The sequence below is a fragment of the Scylla paramamosain genome, chromosome 7 (assembly GCF_035594125.1).
Source record: "Scylla paramamosain isolate STU-SP2022 chromosome 7, ASM3559412v1, whole genome shotgun sequence".
Classification (NCBI taxonomy): Eukaryota; Metazoa; Arthropoda; class Malacostraca; order Decapoda; family Portunidae; genus Scylla; species Scylla paramamosain.
Genome location: NC_087157.1, coordinates 29,173,116 through 29,188,405, shown reverse-complemented (window position 1 = coordinate 29,188,405; position 15,290 = coordinate 29,173,116). Strand labels below are relative to the sequence as shown.

Genomic DNA, 15,290 nt, shown 5'->3' with positions numbered 1-15,290 from the left:
CACTGTGAAGTTTCATTTTTTTTTAACCAATAGATTTTTTCAAGATACACATTTTTGATGATGAACACAATATTGCATTACCCATTACTAGTGGTTATTATGAGAGTGGGAGGCAAAGAGATAAACTGTAGAAATGAAAGTAAAATGAAGGTGATTAATTGTATTAACAGAAGTCTATGACATCTGTAGTGTGGCAGCAGGACAGTCAAGATTAACTGAACTCCTTTTTGGGCCATTTTGATCATTATGATTATATTAGTGAAGTAATGTACCAGGAATGCACTGTCAAGTGTTTGGTCCCCAGATACTCCTTTTATGCTCTCAGCATTTTTTTTTTGTTACATAACAAAATTTACTTTGGGGTGAATAGTGGATCTGCAGAATGGGTAAGCACAGTGAGATGGAATAAACTTATCCAAAGAATGACTGTTAAAAAAGACCATTTATGATAAAGTTTAGGAGTGTAGTAGTGAAATTATAAAGCATAAATTTCTTTGGTACAAAATGTATTGACTAACAGTACTTCCATACATACTTTACAATTCCTTAAACATGGCTGTTTAATTTGTACATATATTATTTGGTTAATAAATGTTATAAAGGATTATGAAAGTCCTTAATACTATTTTAAGCCAACTACACCCATAACATGTTTGCCAGCTGAGAGGGTTGCCTTGGTGTACACTCGCCTTATGCCACATCAAAAGTAACACAGCATCAATACATAGTTATCTTGGTGACTTTCTTTAAGCTGGTTATCTTGTTAATATATAATTCTGCTGTATAACTGAGGCCAAACTGATAAATTCACATTCTCCTAAGACAATTTAATTAGTCAATTTATTGCATATCATTGTATTTAATTATATAAAATTACTGTGTATGAAATTCTGGTAAACTATATAACTCTGCAACATATGGAAAATAACACCTGTTTTTAATTTCTATTATGACTGACTGGCATGAAATCTGTGACCTTGTACTGAATGCATCCCTTCATACACTACTATGTGTGTACTGGCAACAATAAATGTCAACAAATTGTTTTAAGTGAGCAAGATTCAGTTCTACTGTTTACAGTTTAAACTTCCAAAGCCATAAAGCTCAGTATTTTCTGTACACTCATGTCACAAGTGAGAATGTTTAAGGAGAGATTCCTGATTCCTACACTGCTCAGGACACTGAGAGTTGAGCTGAACAGATACAGTGCATATCACAGCTAAAAGTTAGTATTGTATGTAATAAGTAGGTGGGGAAATTAAAGAAAATTTTTGTGCCATATGAGGTTTTACAAAAGATTATTTTTTATCATATGGATATATATACCACAACTGAGGAAACCATGAGCCATCAGTACGAATCAGTGTAGAAATAAAAATACTAACAATAAATAAACCACAAGAAGGGCTAGCTATGACAGCTAAGAAATGCAAAACAGAATACAATAAAACACTGTTGCTATGACAGTGGACAGCTAATAAAAAGAAAGTATATGAAAAAGCAACTGAAAGTGTAATAAAATTCAGTACTCCATGTACTGAGGTGTGTGTGACTCAGGAATGACAGGCACGGGTGTTAGGATTAACTCTGTAAGGAAGTCACCAAAACAATGGCTTTATAAATGAATGGAGGAAAAGCTAACATTTACCCAGCTGGGAGAGGAGAGGCCATTTGTAGGAACATGGTATATTTGGCCAAGAAGGAAGGATGAGGTACTCAGCAAAAAGTTCATGTCACCTACATCATCACTATAATGAATAACAACTCTGAACACAATGGTAATGATTAAAATGGTTTGAATTTCCTATAACATCAACCACAGTTGTATATGTCCAGCATATAATGAGTAAGCATTCTTACTTATGAAGTTACAGCACCATGTTTTCTCATTGATACTAAATCTGTACACTGTATTATGAATGCAGCACAGCACACCAGACCCACCCATCACACAAGTTGAGCAACCTCATCTGAAACTTTAAGGCATTGAAACAGACACTAGTTATTATGTATATTATCAATATCTACTGCTCTTCATGCATCATAATACAACACCTTATAATCTACAAATGCCATTGCTACATATGCCCTATACATGCTTTATCATTGACTATGTACTGTTAGGAGCTGCCTTCAGTAAGGTGAATTAACCTTTTGTAGGTATCTCAGTTCTCATGTTCTTAAAATCAAGAGGAATAATCAATAATTTCTAGTAATGAACAAATACTAGGATAACTAAACTGTATATATAATGGACAAACAAAATAACTATTAAATGGTTAAGATGTGCATCTTAATTGGACAAAATATGGTGATACCAGGACGACTACAGTTGTTTACATTATTGTAAAATTATAAAGATGTTTCCTGTTAAATGGTCTTCAGAAATCCTGATCTTACAAAATAAAAATACAGAGCTTGTTGGTGCAATGAGTAGCACACAATGCCAAACACTCAAAGCTATGAAGTTTGAATCCCCCAACCTAGAGGACACTATGAGCTTGCTTCCTTAAAACTCTGTAACTTGGTTCACTGAGCAGGGAATGCAAGACACTAGGAATGGTCTATGCTACATCCTGAAGGTTAAACAGGTGATGGTAGTGGAAAATAAAACAGAAACAAGATATGATAGCAAATCATCAGCTTAATTTTCCAATCACGAATTTGTGGTAGGATTACCTGATGCTGGTGATTCTTATTGCAAAATAAATGAACACATAATTAGGATCATATTAGGGTCACTTTATAAACAACACCAGGTCTTGCTGCCATGGCTGTACAACTGTGATGGACTCAAAACAGTAAGGCAAAGCATGAACACAACAATAATGAACAAAGACAAGAAAAAGACTGAAAAGAAAATTGATATGATAATGAGCAGATTTACAGGCACCTGAAGCTTACCAAACTGATAAATGTCTCTTCAGAGATGTCATTTTGGTATGACTGGCAGCATTATATGAGAAGGTATGAGAGATCTTGTAACAGAAAGAATAATCTATCACTGTCTACAGATTGTGGATCTCCTGATGATTAACCAAATGCTGTCAATTTTTAGAATTATTTCAAGTAAGTGAGTGTTTCAAGAAGTTTTGAGAGGTTTTGAAAGCTTCCTCAGCTTGAATGAATCTGTTGATCTACATCTGATGCAAGTTCCTAAATGTTGTCATAAGGAAGAAGTTAAGAGAGAAGATTCTCCATTTATTCCTGTCCATCCAAATTCCAATTCCACTCTGTCTTCCTACTTTAATGGAGACTGTCTTACTACACCCATTGCATCTGTTATGCCCATGTACACACACTCTCCTACTTGGTGTTCCTTCCATGTTGGCAAACCATCCTAAGTTGCTACATTTAATAAAGTATGAAAAGAAAAGAAATGTCAGAGAAAATTTATGTATGGTACGTAAATCTTTCCAATAATGTAATGTTGGGGCAACAAATGAAAAGTTGATGAAGATGGAATGATAACTAAGTGCTATAAATAAAGTTGCACAAATGAGTTCAAGAATATTTGATTCATGATGATTAGGAGGGCAATGTTTTTCTAATGTAAAGCTTGAATACAGTAGTGTACTGTTTTATAAGAGCAATGCATTAAGACAAGTTTTTATGAGCTTGTCTTAAACTACTACATATCAACATGGTGAATTAGTTAGCATAAAATGTGGGAAAACATCCTCTTGTGCTAGAAACCATTGAGAAATTCAGCAGCTTAGTGATTTAGTCATTGGCACATTCAGCTCACAGGCAAGAGAACTTGGATTTCAGACTTTAGGTAGACAGGAACAATTTGGTCCTGTCTCCTGCCATACTGTGCTCCTGTTCAATTAGTAGAGAGTAGGTGAAAAATTAGATCAAGTTGTCACCTTGCAGCCTGGTGGGAGTGGAAGGCTAGCAATCCTATTCAGCCATATGTATGTGTGTAAATGAAAACATTAAGTCTTGAGGGATGACATCCTGCAATAGTTTGCTAAAGTAGCAAAATCACAAATAAAACAGGCAAACATATTAAGTCCTTTAGATTCAACACTCTTAGCTACGGACATGGTAAGGAAGTGAAACTGAATCAACTCTTAAGAGGCCCATTGACAAATTGGACTAGACTGTAGACACAGTGACAAGGAAGAACTCTGAGGGTGAGATAACTTGTTCATTGTAAGGAATCTCAGTCTTGAAGGAAAGGGATTTTAAATTCGTTTCTTTTGTTGACATTACTTGAGCAACTAGTCCTGACACTAACAAGAACACTGAGAACAGCTGTTGTCATTCCTGGCAGCTAATCAGGTATTTTGCAATTCTGGGTATACATATTGCAGCCTCACTGTTGTTTTTTATCATGAATCACATTTCCAGTATACGCTGTGATGGAGGGAAACATCACAGCTGTGCTTCACATGGTAAGTCTCTACAAACACACACACACACACACCTTACTTTTCAATACTGCTGCTGGAAGAACCAATAGTTCCTGAAAGATGGATTACAATAGTGGAATCAATAAAGGTAGTAATATCATAATGATCCAGATTGCTTTACAAGTTGTCAGTCTGACTTGTCAATTGATAATCTTTTGTCGCTTGTTCACTGCTGGATTTTCCAAAGCCCTCTTGATGCCTTCTCCCACAACACTCTTTTCTGTCTTGATATTCACATTGATTTTCTGAGGCATTAATGGACCTTCTTTGATCAACTTCATACCTTCTTTTGATTTTTCCTGAAGACCACTGGAATTATTTTCACTCTGTGGCCATGATCCTTTCTTCTCATTAGGAATTTTTATTTTCAGTAGTTCAGTCCTCCTGAGCCCTGCCTCTGCCTTGCTCTCATTTTCATCAACCTTAGGAATTGCCTTCCTGTTGGAGTCTTCAATCTTACTGTCTGGTTTTTGCTTTTTGTCCTTCATGGTGGCCTTTCTCCTCTTACAGTACTCAGTGAATGCTTCCATCTTGGCTTTCTGAAAGGCCAATTCTTTGCTTGTGTTCTTCAATATATATTCCTGAAATTAAAACAATTTAGTCAGCCTTCAATGAAAAGCTGTGCAAGGAAGGAAAGTGATGCAAAATGAAAGAACGGATGGTAAACATGGACAAAAAAAAAATCATGGTGTAATAATTGTACAAATTTACTGATAATAACACATGCAGGCAAAATATGGACATAGAATGAAAAACCTGAAATTCTTATGATAACTTGTTCAAGAAACACTGGTGATGTCAGAATAGATAAAAACAGTGATGAAAATATGTATAATAGGTAAAGTAAGTCATATGAAAGATTAAAGCACACAAGGAGAGAATGCAAGGATGAGAACAGAGGGAGACTCTTCTATCATAGCCTGGGGGAGTTTCAGGAAGAGCCATCAGATGTAGATAAGCACATGAGATAGGTAAACAGATATACAGAAAGATAGATAGATATACAAAATTAAGTCCCTAACAATGACAAGAGGCATCTGGCACACACATATCAACTGACCTTGTACTTGGTGGTGTGCTGGAGAGACTGGGAGTGGTTAGTGGCCTCCTCTCTCGTTAATAATGGGCACTCACATAAGCTACAGTAGATCAGTTTTGTTGACTGTACAAACTCTACTCCTAGAATGGAAAAGAAGGAAAATGAAGTAAATATGTACTGCTTCCACGACATAAAAAAAAAAAAAAAATCAGCAACAGTCTGTTGAGCTGAAGACCCATGACTAACTCCTATCAAGATGTGATCTCTATGGATGCACAGACTGCATATTTTGTATACACAATGTTACAAGACAAATAATCACTGATCTGTAGAATATACACTTTCTTTAACAGACATCTAGCTTTCATTGATTATGTTCTATCCATTTGTTTACTGAATTTAGTTCTGAATCTAAATCTTTGTGAAGACATAGTGTTTTCATCAGTAAACAAGAGATCAGTGTCATCACCATATGTAAAAGATTTGAGTTTTGAACATTCTATTATTTCATTAATTAAGAAGAGGACTCCAAAGTGGAACCTTGTGGAACATCTTTAGATAAACCTTAAAACAGAGAGAAGCTTCTATTATAGAAAAGAAGATGTGGTCGACTGGTAAGATGGCTCCTTAACAGGCTTAGTGGAGTGCCTCTCATGCCAGTGTTTTACCTTATCAAACAGAATTTCATGACCAATTTATCAAAGGCATTTGATAATACCCCAAGTACACATTGTCTTTTTTCCAAGACTAAACATTAGTAACACACTGTAATATTGCAGACTCAAAGGCACAGTTTGTTTGAGACTCAAGTAGGTATTCAGAGTGGGTTATTATTCCTTAGTAAGTTAATTAGACATACAGCAGTTATCTTTATTAAAAAATTCTATCGATTGCAGGAAGTATTATTATAGAATAGTAATCATTAATACAATTTTTGTTCCCAGATTTATACATCAGAATTATTTACTTATTATTATTATTATTATTATTATTATTATTATTATTATTATTTATTTATTTTTTCTAATATCTGGAAAAAGCTCAATTTCAGGGAGAGCTGATTATGTGTATGTGAGGTGTGGATATTAATGTGGATGTATGCTTTCATACTAGTGGTGATATATAGCAGCAAAATTTAAACTGATGAGATAATTCTACACTTCTCTACTATGTGTTGGTGACAGGTTAAGTGAAAAATTAAGGGGACTGTTCAAGTATTTCACATACTATATATTTACCCTTGGCTCCTCATTATTTAATCTTAAAAATTTTTCATTACATACATTTGGGACATCACAGTAGCCAAGCTTGAGCTCAGATATGTTTCCCTTCACTTCAATGCTTGTCCTGCTGAGTGAGGGGTTGATAGTTTTCCAACCAGCCATCAGGTTACCTCAATTTTTATTCAAATTATCTTTGCTACATTTGATTTTTGTTGCTCTTAAGATTGCTGTTGAATTATTTCTACAATGGCTATAAGCACTCACAAAAGTGTTAAGACATTTTCTTGCTGCAAAAGCTCCTGATTTTAGATTACTACAGCAAGCTCCAAGGCATAAGGGAAGAGAAGGTGATAGTAAATGCAATAAAAATAAAGAGAGATAAATAAAAACACGATATAAGATTGCAGCAAGACCTAAGGCATATAGGAAGGGAAAGTGATAGTGAATTAAATAAAAAATCAAACAAATAGATAAATGAATAAATAAAAATACTGTTTAAGAACAGGTCTGAGGCTTATTCTTTCCCAAAAAGACAGTGAGATGCCAATGAGGAACATGCTGAGTAGAGAATGATTTCATGAAAATTAATTCATATCTTGATATAACTCTCCTTTTCAGCATATTTGAGATGCCATCTAAAAAAAAAATGAATAGAAATAAAATAATACTAAAATGGAGACATGGCCAAATACATTGTATTCTGCTATGAAATTAAAACAAAGGTTCCCAAGACCTGGCACTAGCTATTCACATTATAAAGAACCACCTACCAAGTGCCTTTTGGGTGTTGCCTCCACCTTTCTCTTGCATCTTCTTGGGGCAGTTCAGCAGCTTGTGCAGGCAATGTTCACCCTCCTGAAGGAATAAGTGTTCATCAGACTAATTAAACAACACAAAATAAGTGGAGCTAAAGGGCTGGTAGGGTATGAGAACTGGAGAATGCTAGGATAAGGTGCCTCAACAAGTGCAAGAGGAGACTTCTGATGGGCAATTCTGGGAATTCATATTAGAGTAGACTAGACACAATCAAAGTAATTTTCTTCTGATCATTCATGACATCATGTGAGACAAAATGTTGATCAAATGACTACTGACCAACATCATGCAAATAGCAAAAGTGAATGAAAATGAAAATGTAATGACTAATTTTTCTGGAGCTCTAGAGGCAGAGCCTAACCTGTGCCTGGTTAATGTGAAATTACTAAAGATAATTGCAATAGTGGTTGAGTATGAAGGTTGTAAGTTACAGCTGAGATTAATGTTTCCTATAAATCTTCACTTTTTTGAGAGAGAGAGAGAGAGAGAGAGAGAGAGAGAGAGAGAGAGAGAGAGAGAGAGAGAGAGAGAGAGAGAGAGAGAGAGAGAGAGAGAGAGAGAGAGAGAGAGAGAGAGAGAGAGAGAGAGAGAGAGAGAGAGAGAGAGAGAGAGAGAGAGAGAGAGAGAAATACAAGGTCCTAATTCTGGATAGAATCCCCTGTATTTAAAGTACAAAGATAAAAATACATACATGCTCTTTAGTGAGGTGCTCTGGCAGCTCTAGGTGTTTGATGTATCCAGTGATGCTGGTGAGGAACAGGTTACAAGTCTTACACCACAAAGTGTTCATGTTCTTAGAGGAAGGGTGCATTGCGAGAGTGCTCGCTATTTTCTCCACTGCCAAGCATTCATCTTTCTTAGCTTCCTGTGGTTCTGCTGGTGATGGCAGACTCTTGGAAGTGTTGCAAGTGTGACTGTGCATGGAGCCATGTCTCACGTCAGTCTGATTACCATCTTGATTGGAAGTGTTGCAAGTGTCACTGCGCATGGAGCCATGTCTCACATCAATCTGATTACCATCTTGAGAACCATTGCTACTCTCTGCACCAACTTTCTTTGTTTCCTCTTCCTTCTCTATGGTTCCCAATGTGTCCTCTGTTGGCCTGCCATTACTACTTCCACACAATTCATCTGTCTTAACAGATAAATCTTTGGGAACTTGTAGTAAATGTTTCTCATTTATAAGAGAGCCATCTTTCCTATTTTTTTTGTTTTTTATTTCCAGGTGTTTTTCACTTTTTAAAGCAATAATTTTTTTTCTTGTCATTGTAATTTGTGCATTAAGACTCTGTATTTGAACATCTACTTCCTTACACTGAGATAAGTGTTTTAACAGATTTTTACTGAGTTTGGCTCTGTCACCATCAAAACTTTTCAAGAGAAAATCCTTCTGCCGAGCAAGATTTGTCTTGTGGGTCACCATCATCTTGAGTTTGGCAACCAGAGAGGCTTTGAGGGAGCTGAGTGCCTTCAGTTGATACTCACTCTCCTCCTCACTCACCTCCCTCATCTCAGGGTTGACACCACTGACTGGTGCAGCTGGAAACGCATCTTCTAACACTGTCTCGGTCTCAGCTATCCTTGTAGTAGTGGCACACAAGCTGGAATCAGCAGTGATAAATTACACAGGTGTGAGAAATCTTTCACTGAGCATATAAATATTGTACAGTATATTAACTTTATATCTCTGACTCAAAAAAATGCTTTGCAAGCAGCTTACTGTTCTTTCCCTAATTTTTAATACAGTATAAAGGAAACTGAGTGTGTCTCTGGTAATCAATGGGTCAGGTACATATGATGGTTATTCAGTGAGTGCAACATTGAATTTACAGATAAGCATTCATGTAAATGGATAATCAAGACACTTTCTAGATGTATTGTCTTAAAGTACAAATACATATTTCTTACATCTTTCTTTACAAATAAGGAATCCTAAAATTTTTCTTTTAAAGAATAGCAATGCAAAAGCAACACTACTATTGAGCCACTGAGCTCTGTCTTGTGCAGTACAATGCAGTACTGTGTAGTGGAATATAGTAAAGTATACCTACATATACAAAATATGAATACATATTATAATGTAAAAAATTATGAAGATGCATGCTATTTTCATGATATATACAGAAAAAAACATTACACTTAAGTCTTGTATCATGTTTTAAAAATGGTCTCATTTCAATATAAAATTGTAATATACAAAAACTGACAAATGATAAATAATTATAAATGATCTTTCTCTACTGTTCTACAAAGAAGCAGTCAAGTTCTGAGTTACTTGTCATAATTGTGACAGGTAACTCATGTAATGCTGTCACTGAACTGCTGCAATAATCCAGGTGATCATAAATGTTACATTATAATTCCTTTACCTGGTGAGTTGGGTTGCCTCAGGTTCTCCCTGAGGCATGCCCTCCAAGGGAGGGGATGAGGAGATTCTTTCCATTATAGAGGGATGTTCTCTCTGATCAAAATCAGTGACTCTTGATGACTCAGCTTTATAGCGGTCAAGTTCCTTTCCAACCTCCTCCAGCTCCATGCACAGCTCCTCATCAAAGTCATCAAGGAGGGGAGAGCTGGGGCCCACATCATCCTCCCCAGGCAGGTCACTCCCAGCAGCTGCCTGGGGCTTTTTGACTTTTTTTTTTTGTCATTTTTTGTCTTTGCTCTAAGATTCAGAGAGAGAGAGAGAGAGAGAGAGAGAGAGAGAGAGAGAGAGAGAGAGAGAGAGAGAGAGAGAGAGAGAGAGAGAGAGAGAGAGAGAGAGAGAGAGAGAGAGAGAGAGAGAGAGAAATTTATATATATATATATATATATATATATATATATATATATATATATATATATATATATATATATATATATATATATATATAATAAAAGTAAAAATAAGAAAAAATGAAAAAAAACCTATTAATTTTAATCCATAAACTTGAGGATGAGGTCCTAACATTGAGGAAAACTTATAAAAAAAAAATGGCAAAGAAACAAATACGCAAGTCCAGATGCCATATGATAGACTGGTTATGATGACAAAGGAACTATCTGAGTCCTAGAAAATAACAAATGAACACACTTTTCAGGAAACAAACATTTCTGAAGGTTGGTACCTAGTACACTGCCAACATCACACCCATCCAAAAGAATGGGAAAAGAGGAACTCCAGCAACTGTAGACCAATCAGCCTGACCAATGTTGACTGCAAATTAACTGAGTCATTCCTGCAGAATACATAAACAATCCAAAAATAAAATCACAGTATCTTCTCCTTGTTTATCTAAGAACTAGACCCACAATTCCATACAAGCTTTTTGTGAGCTTTACAGTCAAATTTTCTGAAGGCTGGAAGTTAGGAAAATATTTGTGTATGAAAAGAATTTCTGTAAATTCAGCTAAAATTTTGGCAGTTTTTAAAGGACTCAATAAAGGCTTGGTTTTAGATACAGGCAACAAAATCAACCATTAGAGGGGTCATCTATCCCTACAAGCTTTGAAATATATCGGTAGATATTACCGCATAAGATGATTACTCAAGTACTATGAACTTTTCTACATCACAGTTTAAAATGGTTAATCTTTTTTTTCACAAACAAAATGTCATTACCTGGTAATCATTTTTGTACATTCCTATACTGTGTTAATGCTATTAATAATTATCAACAATATACCTAAATGTGATCCCTTTATGAACTGAACTATTCTTATGAATAACGCACGTAAAGCTCCATTAAAGAACACTAAAGCATCATTCAAGACCAAGATATGGGCCAGACAAACATCTCGACGTTCATTCAACATAAAAGTAAGACGTCCTTGTTATATCTAAAGTAACATGGAAAGCATTTATTGTATATTATTTCTCTGTCACTTCCTTGGCCTGACAACACCGGTCAAGCAGCACAATGCAAGATATTATGCAGCACCACACAGCAGCATGCGTGACATGTGTTAGGCGCTTGTTAATCTGCTTATGCTTACCGCTCACTGCCGAAGCTGAAGCTGCAACTGGCTATTAGTGACACAATCCCGTATACTGTCTACGACTGTTCTTGTGTATAACATTCAGCAATAAACTCTGCAGATTCACTATAGATGCACCCATATCCTGCATACCGCCTCAATGCCTGAGCGGCAGCGGTGGTGGTGCCGGGTCACGGAGCTGTTGTTGTGATGGTGCTGATCGGACGCTACTCACAACCAGTGTCCAATGACCACCTCCTCAACATGTTCGGGCACATATTTTCCTTCCGTTCCAACGTGGCGGATTTATGCCCCATCCATTTGTTTTGTCATATCTTTCTTTGACCAGCTATTCTGAGCGTCTTCTTTGATGGGTGACAGGGACATATTCACGGGAAATTATTGTGATTTATAAGTGAGTATGACATCAAATTCTCGTAGTGATAACAGCTAGGTTCTTGCCATATCTTGAATCTCTCGTAGCTCCCTGGTTAGGGAAGGGCACATGCAGCTGCGATATTGTACAGAATGTTATTATTTACTTTAATTATTGTACAAGAACAGTGATGTCCCAGTTGTGCGGTAATGAGGAGGGACATGCAAGAAGATGCTCTCCTGGCTAAAACTACCGTGCCAAAACTAATGTTTTACACTGATAGGCTAAGATAAAGAATATAAGGGCTTAAGAGACAATAAGCTCTTTAAAATAATCTAGAATGAAATTATTAACTGCATGAGGAGGAAGGGATTCCAATGAAGAATAAATTGGGGTAAAGACAAAACTACAATAGCTAATCTGCAGTAGGCCTAAATATTGTTGTCCCGAAGAAAATGAAGGAAGCGAGAAGTTTCTGTTATATAAGTTTGTATATTACTTGTATTGTGAGTCTTAGAATATAGCTTGATGGATCTGAATCAAAAGGATGTACAAAATGATAAAAATTTACATATTCGCGATGTCGGATACAAATATTTAAGTTACTCTTAAACAGTAAACCTGCAAAGTTTTCTGCTTTGATGTGAAGAACAACTATACTAAATGGAGTGCGGTATCGAATCATTGTAATGATAACAACAGTGATAACAACAGCAATAACAACAACGATAATAATAATAATAATAATAATAATAATAATAATAATAATAATAATAATAATAATTTAACAACGGTGCATTATGGGTAGTGCGGCGTGCGCTGTCAGTTTGTTTTGTTGTGTGACGCAGGAGTAGTGGAAGTATCGCGATATGGAGATTTGGAGGTCGTGAGTTGAAACAGGCACACGAATACAAGTACCTAGGGATGTGGATGAGTGGGTGTGATAAGGCAAAAAAAAAAATGAAAAGATAAACATAGTGAAAAAAATGAGGGGAAGTAAGTATGGCGTGCTGAGATAAGTGCGGAAAAGTGTGGCTATGTCGAGTATAATGTTTGGTATGGATGTGGTTGCATGGAATGAAAGTGAAATTTATAAGTTAGAAGTAGGGCAGAATAGAGCAGCTAGGATGGCACTGTATGTATACAACAGTAGAAGCTTTGAGAGGTAATATGGGATGGAGCACGTTTAAGGAAAGACTTACAAAAGCGACAGTTAAATACAAGATTAGGCTTGACAGAATGCGTGGATGATGCAAGAATAGCAAGAAAGGTGTATCTGTGGAGTGAAAGTGGAAGCAAATGGAGGAAGAGGTGCATGAGAATGACAAACAGGAGTGGATTACAAGTTGTGTGGGGGATGAGAATTTCTGGAAGAAATAAAAATTAACATGAATGGGTCGTAAGAAGAGAAAACAGAATGGGAACTGAATGAGATGAGAAAATGGAAGTGCGTGATACACAGAGAAGTAAAGTATGTAGGACTGAATGAATGTAAGAATGAGATGGAACGAAAGAGCACTCTGGAATGGTATACGGAGGAAGAGGCCCCGGTGTATGAAAGGTGGTATGATGGGAGCCTGTGTGGTAATTTTCTCTTCCGAGCTAGGGCACTGTGTATAAATATGAATGCAAGGAATTACAGATGGTTTGAATCCCGTAGCAAAATATGCCAGATGTTTGACATGGGAGAGGATGAGACGGAGGAGCATGCGGTCCTGGAGTGTGAGAGGTATGAGAGAGATGGAGAGAGATGATGCAAGTGTTTCTGACTGAGTTAGGGAGTAATAGGAATGAAAGCGTGGAGAAGATAAGAAGGAAATGGATGGTGCTGTTGGTGGGACTGTGTAGAGACGAATGAAAGGATGATGGGGAGACAGTGATGGAGTTTCTGGAGAGAATGTGGGGTGCTAGATATAGGGATAATTAATGTGGATGATACTGTTTTTTTTTTTTTTCTATTTGTTTTTGTCTACTTGTTTTCTACAGGAGCTGCCGATCCAAAGGCTTGGCTCAGGAGTGATCCCTAGTCACCTGTAACTTCAGGATCAAGATCTAACAAGGCAAACAGACGATTGAGTGAGAACCAAGGAAGCTCTTTAGCTTCTTTGGTGAGAATCCTTGGTGAGAGTCACACTCATCCTTTGACCGCTTCAGCCACAGCAGGGCGGCGCGACGAGGCAAACTGGCGAGATGGTGTTCAGTCACCGAGGCTCATCACAAATCAGGCAGTCTTCAAACCCTGAGCGATGGAGGATGTGCGGACAGCACTTCAGAACAGGTAGGAATGATGTTTCAGCTGTGAATAACAGCATTAACAGTAGTAAGCTTGATGTATGTTAAGGATTTTTTCTTTTGCATTTTAAAATTATTATATAAAAATTACCAAAAGAAGAAAAAGAGGCAAGTCATTTTGATAATCATCTAGAGTTCTTTCTCGTCCTTATTACTGGTCAATTATCCTCCATTCTTCGAAAACATCAAGAACCGAGCGGTAATTTGGGAGTGAATGGAAACTGCGAAGAAGGGAACGAAACATGGGAAAAAAATGGAGACAAATGAAGGTGGACAAAATATACACTAAATAATTCAAGGACTAGGAAAGGCGAGGTGTGGAGTGGCAGGGAAGCAGTGTGAGAGAAGGGCGTGCTGATGTGATGGTGATGATCTTGAAATAAAGGGGGGAAAATGAAGGTAATTAGTAGTGCTAGTTGAGCTGCGTCAGAGGGGCAGCATACAAGGATAAAATAGAAAATAAGCCTGTAATATGTAAGAGCGAGGGGCGTCAAAGGTGGACTATGTGTGTGTGTGTGTGTGTGTGTGTCTGTGTGTTATTACGATATATACATGGATAAAAAGGGTAATTATGGTGGCAACAAGAAGCGTCACGGGGTACATCGTGCGTGCGTGCGTGCGTGTGTGTGTGTGTGTGTGTGTGTGTGTGTATGATAAAAAATAAATAAATGAATAAATAAAAAAAAAATAATTGCGAGGCTACGGTGTTGGGTATTAATAGTGAATATGTGCGTCTTTCAATCTGGCGAACCAAACTTTTTTTTTTTTTTTTCTGATGGTGTTATATACGTTCTTCATTGTTACGTAGATCATTACCATCACTGTTTATTCATGAATTTATTTACTTTTTTACCAGGTCTGATTAAACATAGCAGTCACTTAACAATTTCCCTGTTGATTCGCTCTCTCAAAAACCGTAATAAATGGCAAATAACATTACGTCATTGTTACCTGCTTCATTACCATCCCTTTAATACTGACTATTTTTACCAGATCGAATTATACATAGCAGCCTCTTCCAATCTTCCAACTGACTCGCTCTCTCATAATCGTAATTAATGATAAATAACACTATATAACTACACCATCGTTACATACGCCATCACCATTACTATTAATTCTTTTTACAAGATTTAATGAAGCATAACAGCCACTTACTTATTTTTTTT

The 15,290-nt window shown here is 36.6% G+C and overlaps 1 protein-coding gene across 5 annotated transcripts in view; it reads right to left on the bottom strand.

Moving 5' to 3' along the window:
- Window positions 1-489: 489 nt before the first annotated feature.
- The window catches only part of LOC135102304 (zinc finger matrin-type protein CG9776-like), a 19,757-nt gene continuing 4,956 nt past the window's right edge, over window positions 490-15,290 (bottom strand). For 2 of the 5 annotated variants that reach the window (XM_064007324.1, XM_064007326.1), the window contains exons 2-6: window positions 9,866-10,161; window positions 8,188-9,097; window positions 7,451-7,535; window positions 5,479-5,597; window positions 490-4,999 (exon numbers count right to left, since the gene is read on the bottom strand). In XM_064007324.1, the coding sequence (XP_063863394.1) occupies window positions 4,559-4,999; window positions 5,479-5,597; window positions 7,451-7,535; window positions 8,188-9,097; window positions 9,866-10,032 (1,722 nt within the window). In that variant the 5' untranslated portion in view covers window positions 10,033-10,161 and the 3' untranslated portion in view covers window positions 490-4,558. Of the gene's footprint in view, window positions 5,000-5,478; window positions 5,598-7,450; window positions 7,536-8,187; window positions 9,098-9,865; window positions 10,162-10,603; window positions 10,715-11,471; window positions 12,079-15,290 lie in introns of those variants that run through there. The other 3 variants (XM_064007323.1, XM_064007322.1, XM_064007325.1) reach the window with 3 other exon arrangements.